Source organism: Camelina sativa, chromosome 12 (genome assembly GCF_030686135.1).
Source record: "Camelina sativa cultivar CO46 ecotype springtype chromosome 12, ASM3068613v1".
NCBI classification, from domain to species: Eukaryota; Viridiplantae; Streptophyta; class Magnoliopsida; order Brassicales; family Brassicaceae; genus Camelina; species Camelina sativa.
In genome coordinates, this window is record NC_141891.1 from 22,549,183 (window position 1) to 22,572,970 (window position 23,788).

The following is a 23,788-nucleotide window of genomic DNA, read 5'->3' on the forward strand; positions in this document are numbered from 1 at the left end:
TGAAAAAACTTGTATATTCATACAGACTTGACCTAATAATCAATCCTCTGCAAAATTTGAGACTGGACAAACGTTTGCTGTCCATAACTCCATGTGCAATTTAATGAACCAAAACAAATATATATATATATGTGCATCTATAGTAAAATTATTTAACTCCACACACTTGGCTCTTAGCAATAAGAAAAAAAATAAAAAAAAAATAAAAAAACTAATCTTATTATATAAACTACGGATATTGTTGTATTTTCCTTTTTTTTTTTTTTTTTTGAGTAACGACGACTGGGGACAAAACCAACTGGACATTTTTTAAAAATTTGTTTTATAAATTTTTTAACAAAATTAAAATAAAATAAAATGGAAGAACAACTGGAAATAAAAATTATTATTTGTGTTTGATAGATGTTCTCTTCCTTGAAGATCCTTGCGCGTCTTTGATGTTTCTTCTCTCCTTCAATCATTCATCCTTGAATCTATTTTTTCTCTCTTTCAAATATTAATGCGTCCAGATGTTTTTTTGAGTCATAGATATTTTTTTGTTCTTTCTATCAAATTACTCTGGTTTTGACATCTCTGTTTAAACAGGCTTGGAAGAATCATGTCTTTGAGATCAGAATCTTCCAAGGCAGAAAAGTTAACAGAGGATCCAGTTACGTACAAGACGGCACAGAGCAGCGTGACGTGCATCTACCAAGCACACATGGTTGGATTCTGGAGAAATGTTAGGGTTCTATGGTCTAAAAATCTTATGAACCATTCCTTAACCGTGATGGTCACTAGCGTACAAGGGGATATGAATTACTGTTGCAAGGTTGATCTTAAGCCATGGCACTTTTGGAACAAGAAAGGATACAAATCGTTTGAGGTTGAAGGAAACCAAGTAGATGTGTATTGGGATTTTAGGTCTGCTAAATTCAACGGCAGCCCTGAGCCGAGCTCAGATTTTTACGTGGCTCTTGTATCGGACGAGGAGGTTGTTCTATTGTTGGGTGATCACAAAAAGAAAGCTTTTAAGAGAACTAAATCAAGACCTGCCTTGGTTGACGCTGCCTTGTTCTACAAGAAAGAAAATGTGTTTGGTAAGAAGAGCTTTTCGACTAGGGCGAAGTTCAATGATAGGAAGAAAGAGCATGAGATCGTAGTGGAGAGCTCGACCGGGGAGAAGGATCCTGAGATGTGGATTAGCGTTGATGGTATCATTTTGGTTCAGGTGAGAAATCTGCAGTGGAAATTTAGGGGGAATCAAACGGTTTTGGTGGATAAAGAACCAGTTCAAGTGTTTTGGGATGTGTATGATTGGTTCTTCAGCACGCCCGGTACAGGTCACGGCTTGTTCATCTTTAAACCAGAGAACGGTGAGAGTGACGCGAGCGATGGAGGAACCAAGGATAGTAGTTCTTCTTCTTCTTCTTCGTCTGAGTTTTGTCTCTTCCTTTATGCTTGGAAATTGGAGTAAGTCTAAAATGTTTTCAAACCAAAGCTTGCATTCTTTTTGTTGCCTGACTGTAAACTCATGTTCAACATCAATCTTAGCGTGTGACCCATTCTTGATAATTTGACTAGTTCAAATTTACCAAGACGTGAAAAAGGGTTTGTTTGCAAAGACGGGCTGTTTCTCCCACTATCTATTAGTGCAATGTGTGTGTGTGTGTGTGTAACACTGACCAAGACCTTTTGATTCTTAGCCAACTCAGCAGACGATCTGATGAAGATGGAATGATTGTAAGATTGCTTGCTTGACTTTAGAATCCTCTGGTGTACACACTAGTTCTTTTCAATCTCAAGATTGTTTACATGTTTTATCGAGGAACGCTGACTCGCTGAGAAATTATAAAATAAATCCGATAAGCAAACATTACCATAAATGTAATGAAGACTTAGCCTGCTCTAGCTGCACAACATTTCAGGTTCACTTATCTCTCTACATCAAAGAAAAGCTCTGTTGATCCTCAAACATGTGACGTCCAGCTGGAGAGGAACAAAACAGGCGAGGCCCAAACAACCAACTGCCCGGGTACCAGCTGCCAGATATATTAGTGTCTATAGGGAACGGTATCGTTGGTTAGGAATGGGACCAACTACTAATGCCCAATAAAGTCACATGGATATACTCATAACCTAACTTTTTAGATGGGTAGTTTTCTTGGTTAAGAGCCTAGTATAGGATAGGTTAGTAGTATCTATTCAAAACCACAATTAGGATATGAAAAAATTACAATCTTATATATAATTTTGTTCCGAATCTCGCGAGAAGAAAAATTCATCAACTCAGCAACTTACAAAAGTAACTCAGTTTAAGACACCGAAGTCTATGCTAGTGACATCTCAAAGAAAAAACGAAGATGTAGAGAGGTACATACTAGTAGTTAAAAAGAAACGTTAAATTAGTTACGGAACATACAAAACTTTTCTACAATTACCAAAGCGGAAACGAGTGGAACAAGATGTCTTTCACGCCATCTATCAACCTACAAACAAACAACCATATCTGATAACAAGTTTTGATAATGCTTACGAGAGAGAGAGAGAGAGAGAGATCAGCTTGCTGCTATGTTGCAAGTGCCGATTCCGTCTCTACAGTCATTGGTAAGATCATTGAATGTTTCAATATGCTTCTTCCCTCTCAAGAACACTTCTGTATCAACAGAAGCTCTCATGTAACCGTCAAACTCGACTGGGTTTCCTCCATTAAGCTTCGTTGTCTCTGAATACCATTCGCTACTCTCGTCCCAAAGATCCTTGAACTCATCCAGAAAATGGGGTTTATACTTATCTTTCAAAGGGTTAAAGAAAGATACCTCTGGTTCATCTGTTGCAATATAAAGATTCCTTCCTTGTTCAATTTTGTCCTGAAGGGTAGGTAAGATGGATCTTGGTGAAGTATCCCTTTCAAGATTAGGCCAAACCTCCTTGTTTCTTGCCTTGTCCCCTCGCTCAATGTGAATAGCATCATAATCCCAGTTTAACCTGGAAGCAATCGCAGAGACGATCTCCATCAGTCGTTTAGATTTCCACAATAGATGCCATGGCCTTTGCACAACAGTTTCTGTCTCGCCTTCACAAACTCTGTACCAATAGTTATCTGGTTCTACAGTCCCGAACTTCCTCATGACCAATGTGTCCTTTACATCAACAAGCTTCATCGGTGTGACCCTCAAGTCTTCAACGAGATGAAGGTTTAATCCATTCTTCTTATACCATTTCCCCCAATCTGTCCAAAACTTCACTTGGTCTAACACAGAAGCAGCAGACTCTTTCAGATGCTCAAAATCAAAGTAAAACCTGAAGTCCTTCCCTTCCTCGTTCTGACCAGACAAGGTATAACCCGAAGACAGACAGAGAGTCAAATCCATCACTAATGTCCTATTCAAATACTGTGCTTCCCCTAAAGCACACAAGAAACTCCACAAGAAATGGTTCATACTCTTACACCTATCTCCCCCACCAACGTAAACCAAGTAACGACCTTGTATAAAGGCAGTCTCAGACTCAACCACAGGAAGTGAATCATTAACTGCTTCACCAACCACAGGCAATGAGAAATCATCAACCTTACCCCCAAAATTTTTCTCAAACCCGGGTTTCAAACTCCTCTTCCTCTTCCTAGCATTCACACCTGAATGATACTCACCAATCCCCATCACACTAACACTACAATTCTCAGACTTTTCAATCACAAACCTACGGTAATCCTTATAAAACGCAGCCGTTTTGCCATCTTTAGGCCTATAACGCCAAGCCATATCACAAGAAGTAGCACCTTCCACAGCTGCAGGTTTACCAAACTTATAAAAGTGAATGTCTTTGAACTTGTCTATAGTAGCTTTCATCATCAAGTGAAAAACTTCAGGATCTTTGCAATCAATTGGGATGCTGGTATCACAATCCAGCTGATTCGCATCGGAATCATTCTCAGAAGTCTCGACATCATCTATGTTGATGAATCCAGCGAACGCGGTTTGGTTCGCCGCCATGAAATCTTCGCCGGTTTTAACAACAGTGTCATCGGATTGAAGAGTAGCGTTTGAATTAGATGTGAGGAAAGTTGTGATTTTGTCAGATGGGTGAAAAAGCGGATCTTCTGGTTCGTATGTTGCAGTGATAATGGTGAAAACCACGACTCCGATGACCAACAAAGAGAAGCCTATGCTTCCGATTAAGTTCACTGCGCTTTGCCCTATATTCTCTGGTCGGAAACTTCCCCCTCCTGTTCTGGATCTTCCTAACATCTCTTTTTTTTTTTTTTTTTTTCTTCTTTGTCTTTTCTCAAGATCTCTACACGAGTACGATGAATGTCATTCTCAGAGAGACAAGTACCAAGATGCAAGAGTTTTGGTCTTTGTGAAGCGGAGGAATCGAAGAGCTTTCTGCAGTTGTTTCTCTGTAATGTGTTAAAACGACATGCTTACACGTGTGGATGTGGAGCGACTCTACTTGCGTCGTCATCGACCATGGCAAAGGATGAAAGGACGTTACTTTAGATCTAACGTTAATATGCTCTTTTTGTCCCTCTGTTGGAAAAATATTTGCCAGCTACACCAAGTATTGGCCAACACACACCAAGTGTTGGCCAACACACAGTTACTTGGTTATGAGTTAAACAAATATGAGTTATGTGTACAACACCATAACCATCTAATTCTGATGATTTGTTTGCCGGAATCCGGTGTTGACCGATATTGACCGGCGTTGACCAATGTTGACCAAAAAATTAATTTTTTTTTTATTTTTTAAAAAAAATAAAAGTTAAAAAACAATTACATAACTTTACTAAAAAATTATATAATAATTTTTTACTACAAAATAATACAACAAATATACATTTTCCTTTTATAAATTCAAAATTTGGTTTTTAATTTTATACCATATCATTTTTTTACCCTATTATATTTTATTATGTAGCATGCTATTAAATATTTTTATATAACAAATATATAAAAAATAATGGTAAATCAAAGGTTAAATATATAGCAAGGTGCAATATACTTTGACAAAAAAAAACAAACTAGACTCAATTATAAAAAGTCTATGAACATTTTTAAGCCAAAAGATTTTAAGAAAAAATTATATGTCTCATCCTTTGATATATTTGTCATATATCATATTATATTTGTTATATAAAAGGAAATTTTTGTATATAACAAAATTTTACTACAAATTATTATAACAAATATACATTTTCCTTTTGTATATAACAAATATAAATTTCCCTTTTGTATATAATAAATATAATATGGTATAAAATTTAATACTAACTTTTGAATTTACAAAAGGAAAATGTACATATATTATACTATTTTGTAGTAAAATTTTATTATAGTAAAGATATGTAATTATTTTGTTGAATTTTGTTGTTTATGAAAAGTAAATTGGTCAACGCCGGTCAATATCGGACAACGCCGGTCAATACCAGTCAACACCGGATTCCGGCAAAGAAAGTATCAGAATTAAATGGTTATGGTATTGTACACATAAATCATGTTTGTTTATGCATGTCCGTATGTAATGACAATAGTTCGTGTAGTTAATAAAACATTTATATTGTATGTATGTGTGGCGATGTGTTAGCATATACTTGACGTAGTTGGCAATCATTTTTCCTTTTTAGCAGTTTTTACACATTTAAAAAAAACAATAATTACTGATTTTAACTATATAATTTTCTTTTACTTAAAATATATTATTTAATTTTATACCAATAATAATTTAAAAAATTAAATGTTTTCAATAATTACTTTTTGAAACATCAATCTATGTGAAATTAAAGGAGTATAAATTATAACTCTTATGTAATTCGATAGAATATAGATCGTATAGGTAAAATTGGGTGGAGGAGTGATACATGCAGTCTTTGTTTTAATTTAAACTACTTTCCTTCTTTCATTTTTTTCTAATATTCTTTTTTACAATTGCTAAAATAAAATTAACCGCTTCGCTTGAATGATACCAATCAAATCCAGTATGTCTAAATGTAGAAGGTTGAATGTAGCAACTCTGATTTTTTTTTTTGAATGAATGTTATATTCAGGTAAAAAAAAATTCCTTTTTACAAAGAATGCGTCCTTATTTCAAAGAGTCAGAAGAATTTAGTTGTATGGCTGTTGAAACTAGGTCTCGACGCTAGCCAAAGCTGAAGCCCGTCCGCAAACTTAGTCGTATCAGACATCATTGAGAGGAGGATATTTCGAACCAAACGATCAAGAAAGCAGACGAGTTGGACAGCGGAGCTTGGCAAGTCACCATGTCTCCGGCGGTTACGCTCGACCCAAATGGTATGTAATGTTGCTTGTAGGACAAGTCGTAGAAGGAAACAGGTGGTGCCTGGTATCGTGGAGCTGGAGAGCAAAGATAGAAGGTGAGATAGACGAGCAGAGTGTTACTACGAAGGAGCCGACCAGTTAAATCACGCCAAATCCTCAAGGAGTAAGGACACATGAAGAATAAATGGTCCAACGTCTCCACTGGTGCCCGACAAAACACACAAGACGGATCTACACCTGAGTTCCAAGACAACATACGGTCCCCCGTTGTAAGCCGATTACGTGCATTAACTCCGATATTTTCACCTCTATATTTTAAATTTTCTTTTTTTTTTTCACTGAAAGGATTATCATTCAAGTTCAAACTTTTACAAACATCTGTACAAAATCTAAAGCTCCAAAAGAACAGAGGAAACTAACCCAAAAGGATAAGGGAAGCAAACAACTGCAAAAGCTAATAAGATTCAACTCTAAAAACTAAGGCAGTCGGGAGAGAAACTTGAAGTAGGCACACCGACGCATGAGTTCTTCATCCGCAGATGAAGAAAGCTCAGAGAACAGACAAACACCAATACACTCAAGAGAGCGAAGGATTAAAGCTGTAGCCAAACAAGATTAACAAGGAAATTGTAGAACAGAGAAGAAGAGCACCAGCTAAAAATGAAGAAACCATCCCCTTCTATACCGCTATATCTTCAATTGAAACTCAACCCAATAACTCCAATGACGTGCTTCAGCCAAGGCTGACAACACGAAGCTATAGCTGCTGAAATGCTCCATTGAAAAAATTATTTAAGGATGCGGGGAGGAAGGGATCTTCACCTACTGGGCGAGGTAACAAGGCCCTGAGAACATTTTCTTCAGTGAAAGAATGATAACCTTTTATGTTCTCCCAGCGAAAGGACTTCACACCGAAGCTGAACCAAAGCCAAGAGAAAATCAGATTTAGCTTAACAGTCGGATAAACAAAACACAAACCTTAGAAGTCACTTAACACCACCACAGAGGAAGAACCCGACAACAAAGCAACGTAATCGCAGAACCATATGGGTTTTCAAAGCCAAGCCGTGGAAACAGAAATCTGACTAAGTACAAGCCTTAAACGAAGCAGCACCACCGCAAAGCCGACAGGTTCCAAGAATAAAACTTTTCAAATCCACCTCCACAACAACCGAAAAAACAACAAGACACCACCACTCCCAATCCAACGAGAACAAAGCCAATGAGCCAGATTGTCAAGACAAACAAACCAGATTGGGAACTTGAGACCTCTAAGACTAGATCGAAGAAGCGAGACGGAACCACCGGGGAGTAGATCCGCCTACGAACAACACCAAAACCGCCACAAGCACGAGACAATAAGATTTAGGTTTGAGAAAGCTAGAAAGATACACACACTAGAAGCTAGGAAGAGAAACTATTTAAATACAAGGGAGCAGGGCCGACAACGATGATGTGGAAGCCACCAATCGCCGGCCAAACGAAAATTTTTTGACGGCTAGGGCGAACACTCAAGTGAGAATTTTTTTTTTCATTAGGGCGAGCTGTATCAAAAAGTCCCCCTCTTAACATATACGATATATGTTTCAAATTTAGGGAGAGTTACTATAATATTACATAAAAGGTTTCTTATTACAAAAGTAGCACACAATTGTTAGTAATTATTAGACTAAATTTTGTACCCTTAGTACCTTTGAAACTAGTATTGGGAAAAAACGTAATTACGGCTGATGTTATTAGTGGAAAAAAAAACATTGGGAACTGGGAGTAAGTCTACCGATTCTTTGACGGTACATTTATCTGGTACATCAAGTCGGTAGTTATAGTTTGTATAGTAAGGTGACTAATTCAAGGTGTACGTCAGATTTTATTGGTACACTTAGTTGTAGTGTTGGTACACTTATGGGTTAAGGTAGATCAATCCAATTGATATATGATTTTGTTAGATTATGTTGGTAGAGGAATTGCCCTTGATAATCGACTTATGTTTGTAGCCGGTATATGGATAGACGTAAAAGGGTGGGAAGATATTTATGATAGGCTAATGACCTGTTGCGACAGAGTTATGCGACCGACCTCATCATTTACAGATATTTTTGGTATACTTTGTTTGTTTTCTGAAATAGTTTTCGTAGTGTATTGGTAGACTTCTAGTCTGTGGTAGATTTAGTAGGCATTTTTGACAGTTGTAAAGTCTTACCAGAATAATACGAATTTGTTTGAGCTGGCAAAGACAGTCTAGTGTTGCGATAGACTTATTGGAGAAAGATTTACGACAGTCTAAACACGTTTGCTCTCCTTCCGAATCAATGGTGTCCATGTAATAATGTTTGGAAAAGATTAATCAATCGTATTCTGTTTGTCGGCCGGAGCAAACGTGTTTTTCGTACTCTGATTCGGAAATCTTTCGTCTGGGTTCATCCATGGAAGAGCAAGATATCGTTTTGGTGTGTGGGAGGTGGATGGTAGACAAAAAGCGATGGTTGTTTGATGTTGATACTAGCAAAGGGTGCAGGATTATAATTGCCGATAAAGAAACAAAGTTTGAAGAGTTTACTGGTATGGTGTTCGATGACTTTGGTTTCTGTGAAGGAACTTCTGGAATAAAGTTGAGCTATATGTTAGATAGATATAAAAAAAAGCGGATGTTATATGCCACCGGTGATTGTGTCGAATTGTCGGCAGTTTCAAAATTTTCTCAAACAGTGCAGAGGTGAACTCGCCCGGCTATGTGTTGAGATTGAAGATAAATCTGGTGAAACCTTGTTCGAGGAAGTTAAACCGAAAACCACAGAACCAACACCCAATACCTCTGAAGAGGTTGTAGATGATTTCGTAGGCGTGGTAGAGGAAATGGGAAAGAAAGATGAAGATTACGAGAGTCAGAAGGTAGACGGTGAAGATAATGTAGGAAAGGATGTAGATGAAGATGAAGTAGATGAAGAGGAGAGCAGTAGATTTGATTACTGTGACGACAACGATGGTGCAAGTTCAGGGGATGAAGACTATAGGGATGAAGACTATCGGCTGTACTCCAACTTTGCCCCGGATGGAGCAGAGGAATCATTGGACGATGGACCTAGGGGGTCTTGTAGAGAGGAAAAGGTGTGTAACAAAGAAACAAATATCCGTACCCGCAAGACTAAATCTGCAATTGATGCAATTGAGAAGGAGGTTCGCAAAATAGAAAACAGAGGTGGTGATATTGCTGTAGAGGATAAGTTAGATAGCAAAGAAACGTTGGTGGTAAGGTTGAGGGTGCTGAGTGTATTAGATAAATATGATTATAATGTTCGATATTCAACGCCCAGTTTGTTAATCATTGAGTGTTGGGTAAAAGGTTGTAAATGGAGAATACGGGCTTCAACCATGGGTGACTCGTCGGTGATGCATATTCGCAAATATTGTCGCGAACATACATGCTCTGTTACGGAACGATATGGTCGTAGCTTGGCTAGGGGTACACCTGAAAGTGGATACGCTGAATTACCTGCATATTTATACAGGCTGAGGTGCTCTAATCCAGGGACCCTTACTAGACTGGTCATTGATGCAGAAGACAAATTTAAGTATGTTTTCATTGCGATTGCTGGATGTATTAAGGGTTTCAGGTATATGCGGAAAGTTGTAGTTGTAGATGGAACCTTTTTGAAAGGTGAATTCAAAGGGACTCTTCTGATAGCGACAACACAAGATGGGAATTTTAATATATTCCCTTTGGCGTATGCCGTTGTTGATACAGAGAATGACGAGTCGTGGAAATAGTTCTTTATGCAATTAAGTAGTGTAATTCCTGATGATGAAGAGCTTGCACTAATATCTGACCGGCATAAATCTATTGGTAACGCTATCGGTAAAGTGTACCTCCTGACAAGTCGTGGAATCTGCACTTATCATCTTCACAAGAATATTATTCAGAGATTTAGTGGGAGCGAAACATTCCGGCTGGTAAAAAAAGCAGCTGCAGCATACCATGTAGTTGATTTCGAAGAAATCTTCCAGCAAATTCAAGAAGCGAATCCGCAACTGCATGCGCACTTTCCTGGTGATAGGTACAACTTCACCACGAGCAACAATGCAGAATCGCTAAACAAAGTACTGAATCATGCGAGAGCCTATCCCATTGTAGAGTTATTAGAAGCGGTTCGAAATATGTTAACACGTTGGTTTGCTACAAAGAGAAAACAAGCTGGCGCAATGCCAACTTTATTCACCAAAGGAGTGGAGAACCTGTTACAGGTATGAGATTTATTAACATATCCATCGATATATGTCAACCCAAGGAGTGGAAAATGGTAGTGGATATGTTGTGTTGCTTTGGTTATATGAACTTACGCTTTCATTTACTCATAGACACATATTGAACATTCAAGGCGTCTAAAGGTTCAAGAAATTGATGAAGATCGATTTCAAGTAAGTGGTGGTACCTCTATGCATGTTGTCAATCTGAGGTATAAGAGGTGTTCATGTAGGCGTTTTGATCTAGAGAGGATGTCATGCGTACATGCTATCGCAGCCGAATAAACGGCCAACCAATCAGTTATAATCCAGTTCCATCCATACTTCCTCAGAGACAGCTTCTACAGTGGTTATGCGGACTCGATAATGCCGATAAATACATCCTGCATCGTTCCTACTGATGTTACACCGTCCAGATGTAAACCGCCTTTTGTTAGGAATCCTCCAGGAAGGCCAAAGATGTCGAGGATGAAGTCTTTTGTCGAGGTTGCGTTGGAGACGAAGCGGCCCCGTAAACAACATGCTTGTTCTCAGTGTCAACAGGTTGGCCACAACCGTACAACATGTCCAGCTAATACGTAGTGCAGGGGCGACAATAGACGTGTTCTCTTTATATGGTGTGCACTTCACATTTGGTCCGCAACAATAGTAGTACTATATTAACGTTTTTGGTGAGAGGAGGTCCTTATCATCGGTTATTAAATGTTGTTTGTATTATTTTTCCATGGCGTGTGAGGATAATACTCGTTTTTCCTAAGTGCCACCATCGCTTTTTGTAACATGTTTACGATGGACCTTTTTAATTTGTAAGCCCACCGTTTTGTTTGACTATAATTGTTGGAGAAATTGGTCCCGGCTGCCCTAGTTGGGCCTATTACTCGCGTGGACTTTTTAGATATGTCAAGCAAACGGTTTTATGTTTGAATAAGATATTTACAAAGGCGAAAATATATCTGTTTGCGTATTTTATGTGGTCCTTTAGAGAGGTCATAATGCGATGGAAGGATAGTTTTGCAAATGGTTTAACCACATTCACTGTACATGTCAACGGACCAAAGAACTATGTTACTTTTACCGTTTTTTTTATGTACGGGTTATAGGTACGTAAATCGTAGATAATTATTGTTGTGTACATACATATACAATGTTGTATTAATTTTTATATTTTGTTGACAAAATATAACCATATATTATCCAGAATCAGCGTATCATTCGGTTCATTCAGAAGTACAAACACACCGGAAAAAAAAATAAATAGTTAATAAATTGCATAGATCTGTGATGGTTCTTTCAATATTCTAAACTCCCTGAGCTCTCCCTTTCGCCAATCTAGTTCCTTTCTTCTTAAGGTCCTGCATTCTCTCCTGCGTGCTCCATTATATGTTTTATATAGTAACGTCCAATGAATTCAGATCTGAGATAAATATAGAAAGTGTATTAACGTATTTGACAGTAACAACATATACAACTAGATATTTTTATAGGAAAACAAACAGCTTACATCGCCTTGTGATGTTCCATTCCTACGAATTCTGGTTTTATATAGATTTTCGAAGAGGCAGCTGTGTTGACGAGACATGGTGCACCTACAGAACATTTAGAAAATTAGATATATATGGTTTTACAAGGCTATTTTCCTTATCTGATCTATCAAATCGAACGTACCTTCGTAGCTTCCAACCTTCCAGAACCGCAAAATACAAAAGACGGGTTCGGATGTAAAAGTAAGATGACACCCGTTTGCTTCCAAGCATTTATGAAGCGAGCAACATAGTCATCTATGGCACGACACTTCAAGGTTTCATTCCTACGATTTTCTCATGTTAATATAGATCGGGAATAGGAAAAAACTTTAAATGAAAATGTATTCAAAAGGTAGCACAAATCTCCTTTACCTCCCATTCAGTAGGGTGAGGACAACTTCATTGGCCGCATTTGCCCTCTCGAGCAATCTTTTGTCTTCCACTCCAACTACACACCCACAAACATCTGATTCGGGGAAGACACATACTCTAAACGTTACAACCTATGTACTTTGATATGAAATTGTCTACTAACCTAATTATTTAGTATCAGGGCTAAAAAACTAGTAATGTGCACACATATATCATTCAGTTAAATCAAACATTTTTTAACATTGTTCCAACAATTTGTGTAATGAAAAAATTGAAGATAAGCGTACCGAATGATATGAGATGGGTAATTCTCCCTCAAGATATATCACCCAAATCCTCGAAACGGAAGTTGAGTTTCTGATTTACCGATTGGAGCAGATCCATCGTCGATTCATCAGTAAATTTGATTTGGAAAGGATGATGTGTGTTCCTCTCCCTAAGTGTTGGCTGGATGATCTTGAAATTCCTAATATCATTCCAATCACCATCATAGATATACTTCCTCAAATTCTTGTAGGTCCCTCGTAAAAACGCCACCTCGATTGTCTCACCATATAAATTGCATATCAATCCTGTATAAGACCACTGGTAGATTAACAACTTCGTGCAAATATTTTACAAAGTAAACTTGACTAACCCGTTTATTAGCAAGGAGCAGAACCCGCTTTTGAAAGAACTCAGTAACAAACCACGAATGCAAGATCTTCACTTGGATACACCAATTTGTTCTTCCTGGTTTAAGATCAGCGATGGCATCAACTCTAAATTCCATGGTTTTCTCTGATAATTTCCTGTTATTTGTTTCTACCCTGGGTTTGGAAAGGAGACTGGGAGATGTTATTTAAATAAAACAAAGCGTCACCACTGGTAGTTGCGACTTACTAGCAACTCCCTCTCTCTCCTTCTCTAATAAGCGCGACTCTTCGCTTTCTTTGGTTTTCTTCGGGTGTATATTTCAAATTTTCTTAATTACGGTTTGATCGATGGGGTTACGTATGTTATATTACATCAATAACGTTATGTACTTACATGTAACATGGTATTGGAGACGTTATTATATTGTAAATGCAATATAACACTCATTGCAAATGTTATGGCAATGACCACCTTGTTGGGCATATTTTTTTGTTGTTGTAGTCCTATTTCCTCTTGTAATTTATTTTTCCTGTATCTTTTATACCCAACTTGTGTTAGAGGGTATGTCTCCATTATGTACTGTATTCTGTATAAGTACACATACACTCACAAGTAACAATATTTTGTACGTTCAGTCATACTTTAGTTCGTAGTGTACGTACAGACAACTCATTTACGTTGTGTACGTGGTATTATTTTATTATCTTGTTGATGTATGCCTTTTTCCCCTTCTACTTTCTTAATTACGTTATGGCGCCCAACCACTTTGAAATTAGACTTATCTTAGTCACAATTTGGTTCAAGCAAACTAATCACAAACGACTTTACCAAGCGAATGCACAGTTGTACCAAAACTATACATTAGTCATACCAAACGTAAACACCTATGTACCCAAGCACACTTTGTTGTACATACACAATAGGCAGATTTATCAATTGTGTATAGTTGTTTTGCAAAAGAGAACAGAAAAAAAAAGGATACAACATTAGGTGGTACATGATTCAAAATTACTAGATGAGAAAACCATGGAAACAAAAGGCCAGATTCAGTGCGCGTACACACGTTGACGAAGATATAAGTATTGCGTTGTTAACACAATAACTTTAGATGGAACGTTTAGGGTGAAACATCTAAGGAGATTGTACAGCTAAAGGATCTCAGATATAGCTTTCACCAACCACCAAAGACCGCAATTTGTGCACACCATGTGATAAGCTAGATAGTTGAGAGAGTAGAAACCATGCTCCAATAAACACAAGCCATCACATTCTGGATAAGGGATCAAGGGAGCAATAGGATAGATGAATGAATCCCTGTATGTGTTTAGTCGCACCGTCTGATATCTACCCAACAACATGAACAACCCCTTGCCCATAAGCCTTGCTTCAGATGAATTCAGTCGGTAGTAATGTGCATGAAACATGTAAAGAAAATGTCCCGCCATCTAACATAGAGAAAACCCACATGCTAGTGTGACATTATCTTCTGCGGGAACGTTACGATTTAGAAGTGCAATACCTCGCTTTATGTCTCTTTCCTCGGCAACAACCCGGAGACCTTCGTAATAGATTGCCTTTTTGTTCCCAGCTTCGAGGCATTTTTTGAAGATACGCCAGTGCATCCCTTCCTCTTAGACTCTACCATTTCGGTGATGTGATTTTTGGAACCAAGAAGGATGGCAAGTAATGTTGGAGATGTTAGCATTCTTCACAACTTGGGGCGTAAGCACTGTTTTCACTCGTCGAGGTCCTGCCTTGAATATTGGAGAAAGGTACTTCAAACCATCAACTGCGAGAAACCCGACGATGATAACTAACATGTCGCAATTCCCCTCTAACATAGAAAAAAACCCACATGCTAGAGTCGATAAAGCTTCTGCGGGAACGTTACGAGTTAGAAGTGCGATACCTTGCTTAATGTCTTTCGCCTCGGCAACAACCCGGAGACCTTCGTAATGAATTGCCATTTTGTTGCCAGCATCTAGGTATTTTACGAAGATACGCCTATGGATCCCTTCATTTTGGACCCTACCATTTAGGTTCTGTGGTGTTTGGAACTTCGTAGGATGCCAGCATATGTTACAGATTTTAGCATTCTTCAAAACTTCTGGGGTAAGCGCCGTTTTTACTCCTCGAGGACTTGCCTTCAATATTGGAGCGAGGTACTCCAAACCATCAACTGAGAGAAAGCCGAGGATTTTTCATCAACATTTCATCTGGTATATCAGGCGTTTTTTGAGTTGCAGACGGCATTTTCAATTGATTTTTCTATGTGTTGCAACTTTTGGAGGTCAACACCTACATAAAAAAATAAATGTGTACGTAGTAAGTGGGAGTTACAGTTTTTTTTTTCATTATCATATATATAATGCTAATGAGAAACATATTTAGTTAACATTGTCGTCGTTTACTACAAATGTGACCAGATTCCGTAACTTATTAATGATTACAAACATATCATATTAAACTTTAGTCAACAAAACACATCGATGAGATATAAATCACATCCCTCTACTTTATTGTAAACATCTCATCTACGTCATCCTATATATGACTTTTGGGGCATCAGTTGCATCAGTTGTTGCATCGCAGTTGCCAACTGGTGTCATGTATGCCACTACGTTAAGCTGAGCGGTTATTGAATAATTTATAAAGCATTTCAAATCCGTAATAAGGTTTTGACACGTATATACTAATAGGAAAGGGGGGGATTTTCCCTTGTCTCCTCCACAACATTGCCATTAGGACCTCCAAATGCTGGTTTTGTAAAGGGAAATTTTTGTTACTCAACCATCAGCACAATTCGTGGAAATTAAATTGTTTTAAAACTCAATACTCACATTAGTCCGAACCAAACAGGTTTTCTCCCTCAGTGTTAGGAAAAAACCGTTTGCTGACCACGTTTTGCGTGACGATGATATATTCACTTGAATTCACCACAGGTTGTGGTCCAGAAGTTTGGATAACAAACTCTAAGGCGGTAGAACTGTGTCCAACTACTCCGGTAAATTGTGATGACGGCACACAAACATATTCTGCTTTAGAACACCCTTCCATTGATTCAATGCATCCATCCGGACCGTTGCTCTAATCTAATGGCCGCGTATACGTCGTTTACTATGTAAACATCGCAACGGTTTATGATGTCTGAATGTAAACATGCCTAAAATATTAAGGGCCCATTATGATGCCCAAAACGATACTCAATCCCTATGTTAGTGGATGTCGAAAAATAAAATAATTAGTGGTTTGATGTTACCTCGCGATCTTTTCATGCAGTTATATCAAGTATCATTATTATCCAACCATATATTCCCCAACCACGTCAACAAGTGAGTTTTATTTAAGTTTGCATTCCTATGTGCACATAATTCTTTCATTACATTCTCATTACAAAGATGACCAACCCTACAAGTGTCATTTCTTAGGTTAGGGTTAGCTTATGCGTGAGTTACAGCTAATATTTAGCTAATTCGTATATATCGCATTTGAAATCCGAATACATGAGATTGACACGTATTTCGCACTACTCAATTGTTTAAATAATTTTAAACCAGAAGGAGTGGATCAGAGTACATATACCAAATCCTGTTCTCTGTAACGGCAATTTAATAAACGAGTAAGTCATAACAGAAGTGTAATGTTATGTATACAAAAGGCCTCCCGTAACGCAAACGCAAACTTAGAGAATTCGAGATCCAATTACATATTTCCTGGACTGGATAGAGTCAACGGTGTTGGTACATATGCATAAATGTTAATTATATGTGTACACATAAATGTTAAGACATAGTGAAGGCAACATGAGTGTGTGAAAAACAGTACGCATCATCCACAAAACAACAGAGATCCTTAACCCCATCCGTAATATTGGACTGTACTGCCCTACCGCCGCAATCGACGTCGACTTTGAATTCCCACTCTAGTTTATCATTTCGAGTCCATCTTCGGGGTATGACGGTTATAATGGCGCCTTCACTTCCAGACATCCAGTATATTAGGCAAAAGAGTAGAACTCTTAGCATAAATCGGACAACCATAACGTGATATGCGGTGGTATAAAAGAGAAAATATATCGGTAGAAGCAAACTATTGTAATGGGTTCACATCGTAGTAACAGTATCTACTGTGTCAACCGATAAGACATTTCTAAGACTATGTCGTATTAACGTGTTTCTATTCAGAGGTTACAACTCCATATACTGAATCGGGGGTGATTATGTAAACTGTCAACATGATTAAGTATGGGGAAATATTTATCGTTGTAATGTAATAATTTTTAAACAAAGACGAAACCTAAAACGACGTCATATAGAAACTGCCGTAAATTGCCATAATTTCCACTCAACTCCCCAACCACCTTCTACATCGGGTGTTTTAATAGTGGACAGGCAGTAGTTTCTGTTTATTTGTTTGTCCACATTTTGAAATTTCTTTAGTTAACTACAAGAAAATGGCGTCTTTGAGGTGTAACAGTCCTGATCTGCCAGACGAGATATTGATAAAAATAGCCCGGCATCTCGTAGTTAATGGGTTGTCGTACCTTGCTCCATTATTAAAGGTTGGTCGTCGAGGAGTGAAAACGGTGCTCGCCCCCAAAGTTCTGAAGGATGCCAACATTTACCACATCTGTTGGCATCCTTCTTCATTCCAAACGCCACAGAAGCCAAATGGTGAAAGCCAAGAAGAAGGGATTCACAGGCATATTTTTCAAAGATGTTTAGACGCTGGGAACATAATAGTAATCTACAACAAGGGGTACGGGTCTTTGCCGAGGACCAAGACATTCAGCGAGGTATCACACTACTAAAAAAAACGTTCCCGAAGAAGCCGATGCCAAACTAGCATGTGGGATTTTAACTATGTTATATGGGGACGAGCAGATGGCGGTTCATTTTCTTCACCAATTTGATGCACATCACTATCCACTCCAATCAGAGGGAGTATGGCTTACGAGGAAGTTCTGTTCCAACGGTTGTGTACATTTAAGACAGCGCGTAAAAACACGTACACAGATTCACTAGTATATCCCTCCAATTCATTGCTCTGTTTCCCGGACTGTGCCATGAGTAGTTGTTTGAAATCGGGCAGATTATCGACCAACATACGTGATTATGACATTGTCTTGTAAATTGCGGAGTGTGGTGGGTGGCCAAATCTATATGTGAAATCCTTTAGGTGTATTGTCGGTTCCCTTCTATGTTGCGATTTAATTCCACGTATGGTACAATTACTATGTAATGAAGATGTTAATTAACGTGTCGTTCATCAACTTTGTTTTAGTAAACCTTGCTCGATTTACTAAGTATCCATAATTACAAGCACCTTAGCAAAACCCGTTGGAAAACAGGTTTACATTATACGTTACATGTTATCCTTAATCATAACGAGTTATTGTCAAAATCCCGGTTGTAAGCTGGGTTTGAAGACTACAAATTAGTAAACTCGTTTAGATTTGAAAGAAAAACAATTACCACGTACTGTGACTTACGTTACTTTGATTATTTAACTTTGGTTTTGTGTCAAAACCCCTCCGTGAGGTTTTTTCGGCAATATAACCAAGAGGTCTACCCAACAAACGAGAAAGTCCAACACAATATAGTCTATCCCCATATAGATGACGTGTATTTTGTTTCACTGGTTTAAGCACACATAACTATCACACAAACGATGCCGTTTGTTTCTCTTGGAAAACGACACAAGCTGGAAAATTTCATGTTGTTTTACACTGCAAAAACAACACAAAACCCAATTTTCTATAAGCCAAACCGAATAAAATTTGATATCTTATAAAAGAAATCAAAATTAGGGTTCATTAAATCGATTTGGGGGAAATAGAGAGAGCCGCTGCCATTAGCCCTGGGCATAATAACCGAATCCGAAACCCGAACCCAAACCCGAACCCGACCCGAAGTGAGTAGTTCGGTTCGGGTTCGGATAGGGTAAAATACCCGATCGGATTTGATATTTCATAAGATCGGATACCCGATCGGGTTCGGGTAATACCCGATACCCGAACCAGATCCGAAGATACCCGAACATAATGTAAAACCTATTAACCCAATCCCTAATTCCCTTTTCATTTCTTTGTGTTTCTCCGACATAAGAACTTGTTATAGCCTGTTCGACTACCAAGCTTTAAAATCGAGGTTACATTTTTGCTTTTACCCAATAAAATCAGATATTAATCTCATTTGTTCAAGCTGGAAACCCTAAATCGAATAGCATCCTCCCCTCCATCTGCGAATTCTCGAAGAAAATCATAGGTTTGTTCTTTAATTTGAAACTCATCTTCCTTTGATTTTTTTATCGTCTTCTGCAATCACAGTCCGATACTTGTTTAGAGTCTGATACTTGTTTAGAGTCTGATATCTTTGATGTTGTTTAGAGTCCAATGTTGTTTAGAGTCTGATACTTGTTTAGAGTCTGATATCTTTGATCGTCTTTGATGTTGTTTAGAGTCCGATATGGTCGTCTGCAACTATATTTGATTTGAACGTCTTCTGCAACTCTATATGGTTTGTATATGGTGTTTGTTATGCAAATTGATTTGTAAGCGTATAATAGTTCTTGATCGTTTAGAGTCTTAGTTTGATTCGTATATGGTTTTAAGTTAAAACCATCTGATTTCTCTTAGTCTCTGACTTTGCTTTCTCTGTTTATATGATTTGTCTTTGAGTCTGCTTTGATGTTACTTTGATGTTGTATGTTTGAAACTGCTTTGATGTTGCTTTGATGTTGCTTTGTTTCTCTGTTTATATGATTTGTATGGGCCTTATATGATTTGAGTCTCTGACTTTGCTATCTCTGTTAATATGATATGCAGATGGGTTCGTCAAACCCAGTGAACGAAGTTTATACCGATGATGATTTAAACGAAGAAGAAGAAATGATGACACCGAGACCGAGAGCAAGAGGAAAAAGGAAACAAACTCAGGGAAGTGGATCTGGTGGTGGCACTACTGCTGAGCAAAACAAGACACCAAGGACACTAGCACCAAGGTCTGGTGTATGGACCCATTTCACAAGATTAGCAGGCAGCCATAACAGGTGTAAGTGTAACTATTGTGGAAAGGAATTAGGATGTGCAACAAAATCAGGGACCAAGAACTTGTGGAACCATCTCAAAATATGTAAGGCCTACAAGGCATGGGAAGAAGGTCAAGATGCTACAGGAGGACAACAGGTGATTAATAAGGAAGGAAATCTCCAGTATGCAAAGGTCCCTGAGCATGTTTTCAGAGAAGCACTTAATCAAATGTTGGTGATAGGAAAGTTGCCATTGTCTTTTGTAGAAGGAGTGGCATTAAAATTTTTTTGCGATAAGGTTAGTCACTTAGTCTTTTCTTATGTGTATGATTTAATACATGTTTCTTATACGATTGATCTAATCAATCTTATCTATTTGTTACGGCTTTAATCAGTCTTTTCTTATATGTAATTCATTTAGGTTAATCTCTATAAACCACATTCAAGAAGGACAACAACAAGAGACATTGTGAAAATGTATGTGGAGAGGAAGGCTTCTCTTAGGCAATGGTTTTTGGCTAATAAGCAAAGAGTCTCACTGACCACTGATATTTGGGTTTCTTCGGTAACATGTACTTTTTTTAAAACTAAAATTCTGATCTTAGCTTTTTATTCTTAATGACCGATACTTACTGTTATTTTTTTCTTATAGGTGCAAGTTACATGGCTATCACAACACACTACATTGACAAACAATGGCGATTGAAGAAGCTAATCATTGGATTTAAGAATGTGATAGATCACAAAGGTACGACGATTGCAAACACACTTCTAGAATGTCTTGCTGAATGGGGGATAGAGAAGGTGTTCAGTGTCATTGTTGACAATGCAACTGCTAATAGCAATGCTCTGAGTCAGTTTCAATCCAGCTTCTCTGAGATAGCACATGATTCTTTGGTTATGGATGGAGATTTCATGCATCTTAGGTGCGCTGGTCATATTATAAACCTGATAGTGAAGGATGGATTGACTGAAATCGATTCTAGTGTGGCTGCAGTACGTAATGGTATCTCCTATGTCAGGTCAGGACCAAATAGAAGAAAGGCGTTTCAGCAAAGAGTTGAAAATGGTAAGTTCTCAAAGGGTAGTATGCCACTAGATGTTTGCACAAGCTGGAATTCTACGTATTTGATGCTGACAAGGGCGATGAAGTTTAAAGGAGCATTTGATAAAATGGAGTTTGAGGATAAGCTTTACAATGATCACTTCTTGGAGTATGTTGATGGCGAAAAAAGGATTGGACCTCCTTTGAGTCAAGATTGGCGTAAAATTGAGAGGTTAGTTAAGTTTCTTAATGTTATCTATAAGGCTACATTGGTAGTATCCGCCTCCACTACTATGAATGCACATCAGTGTTATGGTGAGATAGTTAACATTGCTGTGAAGCTTCAGTTACTTTGTGCTAGTGGGGATAGCCAAGTGAAGTTAAATGCTGAGAAAATGTTTCAGAAATTTGATAAGTATTGGGGTGGGTTGAAGAACATTAACAGGATGTTGATTATTGTTAGTGTTATGGATCCTATAAAGAAGATGCAGTTTGCAAATTTGTGTTTTGAGGAGTTGTATGGGGTAGAGACTGTAGAAGCTAAGGCAATGAAGGATTCAGTTAAGGCTATAATGCGTGATATGTATAAAGAGTATAGTGAAAGATATGCTCAAGCAACAGCATCTATGGAACAAACTCAGTCTCACTGCTCATCTCAGAGTGTTCGAGGGAGACATCAAGACATAAGTGACTCGATCGATGATGAATTTGATGGTTACAACCCGATGGAGCAGAAGTATGATACATTGCTCAGAACTATTGGAGTTAGAGATACTAATGAACTAGATACATATCTGAGAGAAGAGGTAGAGAATCCAGATTTGATGATGGGAGTTGAGTATGATGTACTCTCTTGGTGGAAAGTCAATAGTGCAAGGTACCCTGTTTTATCTCAGATGGCTAAAGATTTATTTGCAATGCAAGTGTCATCTGTTGCTTATGAAAGTGCTTTTAGCACTAGTGGAAGGATAATAGATCCCTATAGAAGTTGTCTTACACACTACATGGTGGAGGTTCTGATGTGTACTGAACAGTGGTTAAAACAAGACATAAAGTTTGAAGAAAAGGTGCTTACAAATGCTCAAATTCTTGCAGAAGTTGAGTTTGAAGATGAGCTTCAAAGAGGTCACTTTTCTTATCTCTTTATGCCATGTTAATTACTTACTTACAATTTAGAGTTTCTAATGTTTGTTTGTTTATTTTCAGAGTTTGAATCTGAAGAAGAAGGCTCTTGAGCATGTTACATGGCAGAAGAAGAAGAATGATTAGAAGACTGGTCTACTTGTTTTATCTACTTGTTTCTCTCTTTTAAACTTTATCTACTTGTTTCTCTCTATTGAACTTAAGAATTCAGACTTGCATTCTCTTTGAATCTCTAAACTCTTTAAGACTTTCAACTTTGAGTTTCAATCTTTATGTTATTCTACTTTAATTTCTAATCATTCTCATAGGTTTTTGATATTTAAGTTATATGTTGATTCGGGTATATTGGTATGTGTTCGGGTTTTTTGTACTTATTTCGGGTATTTTTATCAATTTCGGATAAAAATACTCGAAATCCATCGGGTATCCGAAATTCACTTCGGATTTTGGGTGTATCCGAAATTACCCGAACCCGGTCGGATAAAACCCGAACCCGACCCGATTCTATAAAATACCCGATCGGATCCTATTTTCATATATCCGAAGATCCGAAAATCTGAAGTTCCGAACCCGATCAGGTTCGGGTACCCGAATGCCCAGGGCTAGCTGCCATAGATGCTGGAGTAGATTGAGGAGTTGGAAATTCGGTTAATAGTTGAACGTTCCTCTTTTTTAATTTTCTCTCCTTCATTTTACGTTCTCTGTTTCGTTCTTAATGTCTGCTTTGACAAACACGAGTCCAGTTGAGTATGACGATACGGAGTATGGGATCCCGGCTGTTTGTTACTGTGGTGAAAGGCCAAAGCTACAACCTTCTTTTACAAGGACAAACCCAGGGAGTCTCTACTACACATGTCGAAATAGAGAGGTCAGTGACGTCCAAATTTGGTTTAAATGTTTAAACTGGGTCACTTATTGTGATCCTGAGGTTGAATACATCAGATTTATTTTCATAACTTGAGGTTATTATTAAAAAAATTTTGCAGGATGGGGACTATCATATTTTTAATTGGTGGGATGAAGCTATGATGGAGGAACTTAAATCAGTGAAGGAAGATATTCTAAAGTTGACTTGTTTGAATCAAATGCGTGAAGCGCTTCAGGACCAAAAAGAGGAGATTGCTAACATCTTAAATATGCACAAAGAAAATCAGATGGAGTTGGGAAGGCTGAAGGCGTTGATTGCAAACAAGAGTGATGGATTAACTATGGAGTTAAAACTGACGAATGTGTTTGTTGCGACTTTGGTTATGCTAGCAATAATGACCTATTTTCAAGTATATTCAAAGTTTCATTAGTAGTTTTATTGTTTAACAATAAGTTGCACAATTATGTGGGTGTTAGTTTATTATATTTGGTTTAGTCACATCTGTTTACGTCTCAAAAACAATGACTGTTTGAAACGTTGTCGTGTTATTATTACTGACCAAACCCATGAATTAAACATAAACATTTGTACACAAATTAACACATACGTTTAACATTAAAGGTTGCCAGTATTAGGAAGATGCTTAAAAAATTAAAAAAAAAATTAAAAATTA

The 23,788-nt window shown here is 37.8% G+C and overlaps 4 protein-coding genes and 1 long non-coding RNA gene across 5 annotated transcripts; 3 read left to right on the forward strand and 2 right to left on the reverse strand.

The window, feature by feature from the left end:
- The first annotated feature begins 258 nt into the window (after positions 1-258).
- Positions 259-1,622, forward strand: LOC104732477 (uncharacterized). Its single transcript, XM_010452027.3, has one exon. The coding sequence runs from the start codon at positions 599-601 to the stop codon at positions 1,454-1,456; it is 858 nt and encodes a 285-aa protein (XP_010450329.2). The 5' UTR covers positions 259-598; the 3' UTR covers positions 1,457-1,622.
- Positions 1,623-2,204: 582 nt separating this feature from the next.
- LOC104732478 (uncharacterized) lies at positions 2,205-4,229 on the reverse strand. Its single transcript, XM_010452029.3, has one exon. The coding sequence runs from the start codon at positions 4,227-4,229 to the stop codon at positions 2,538-2,540; it is 1,692 nt and encodes a 563-aa protein (XP_010450331.2). The 3' UTR covers positions 2,205-2,537.
- Positions 4,230-6,580: 2,351 nt separating this feature from the next.
- On the reverse strand, positions 6,581-7,828 carry LOC104732479 (uncharacterized). Its single transcript, XR_015575504.1, has 4 exons — positions 7,690-7,828; positions 7,256-7,581; positions 7,083-7,177; positions 6,581-7,003 (listed from the first exon to the last, which is right to left on the reverse strand). It is a non-coding gene; the product is annotated as an uncharacterized LOC104732479 (long non-coding RNA).
- Positions 7,829-10,031: 2,203 nt separating this feature from the next.
- On the forward strand, positions 10,032-11,081 carry LOC147930914 (uncharacterized). Its single transcript, XM_087477089.1, has 3 exons — positions 10,032-10,499; positions 10,614-10,711; positions 10,832-11,081. Exons 1-3 carry the CDS (start codon positions 10,032-10,034, stop codon positions 11,079-11,081), a joined length of 816 nt encoding a protein of 271 aa, XP_087333215.1.
- An 11,881-nt stretch (positions 11,082-22,962) lies between these two features.
- Positions 22,963-23,545, forward strand: LOC104733773 (uncharacterized protein At4g04775-like). Its single transcript, XM_010453321.2, has 2 exons — positions 22,963-23,115; positions 23,234-23,545. Exons 1-2 carry the CDS (start codon positions 22,963-22,965, stop codon positions 23,543-23,545), a joined length of 465 nt encoding a protein of 154 aa, XP_010451623.2.
- Positions 23,546-23,788: the final 243 nt, after the last annotated feature.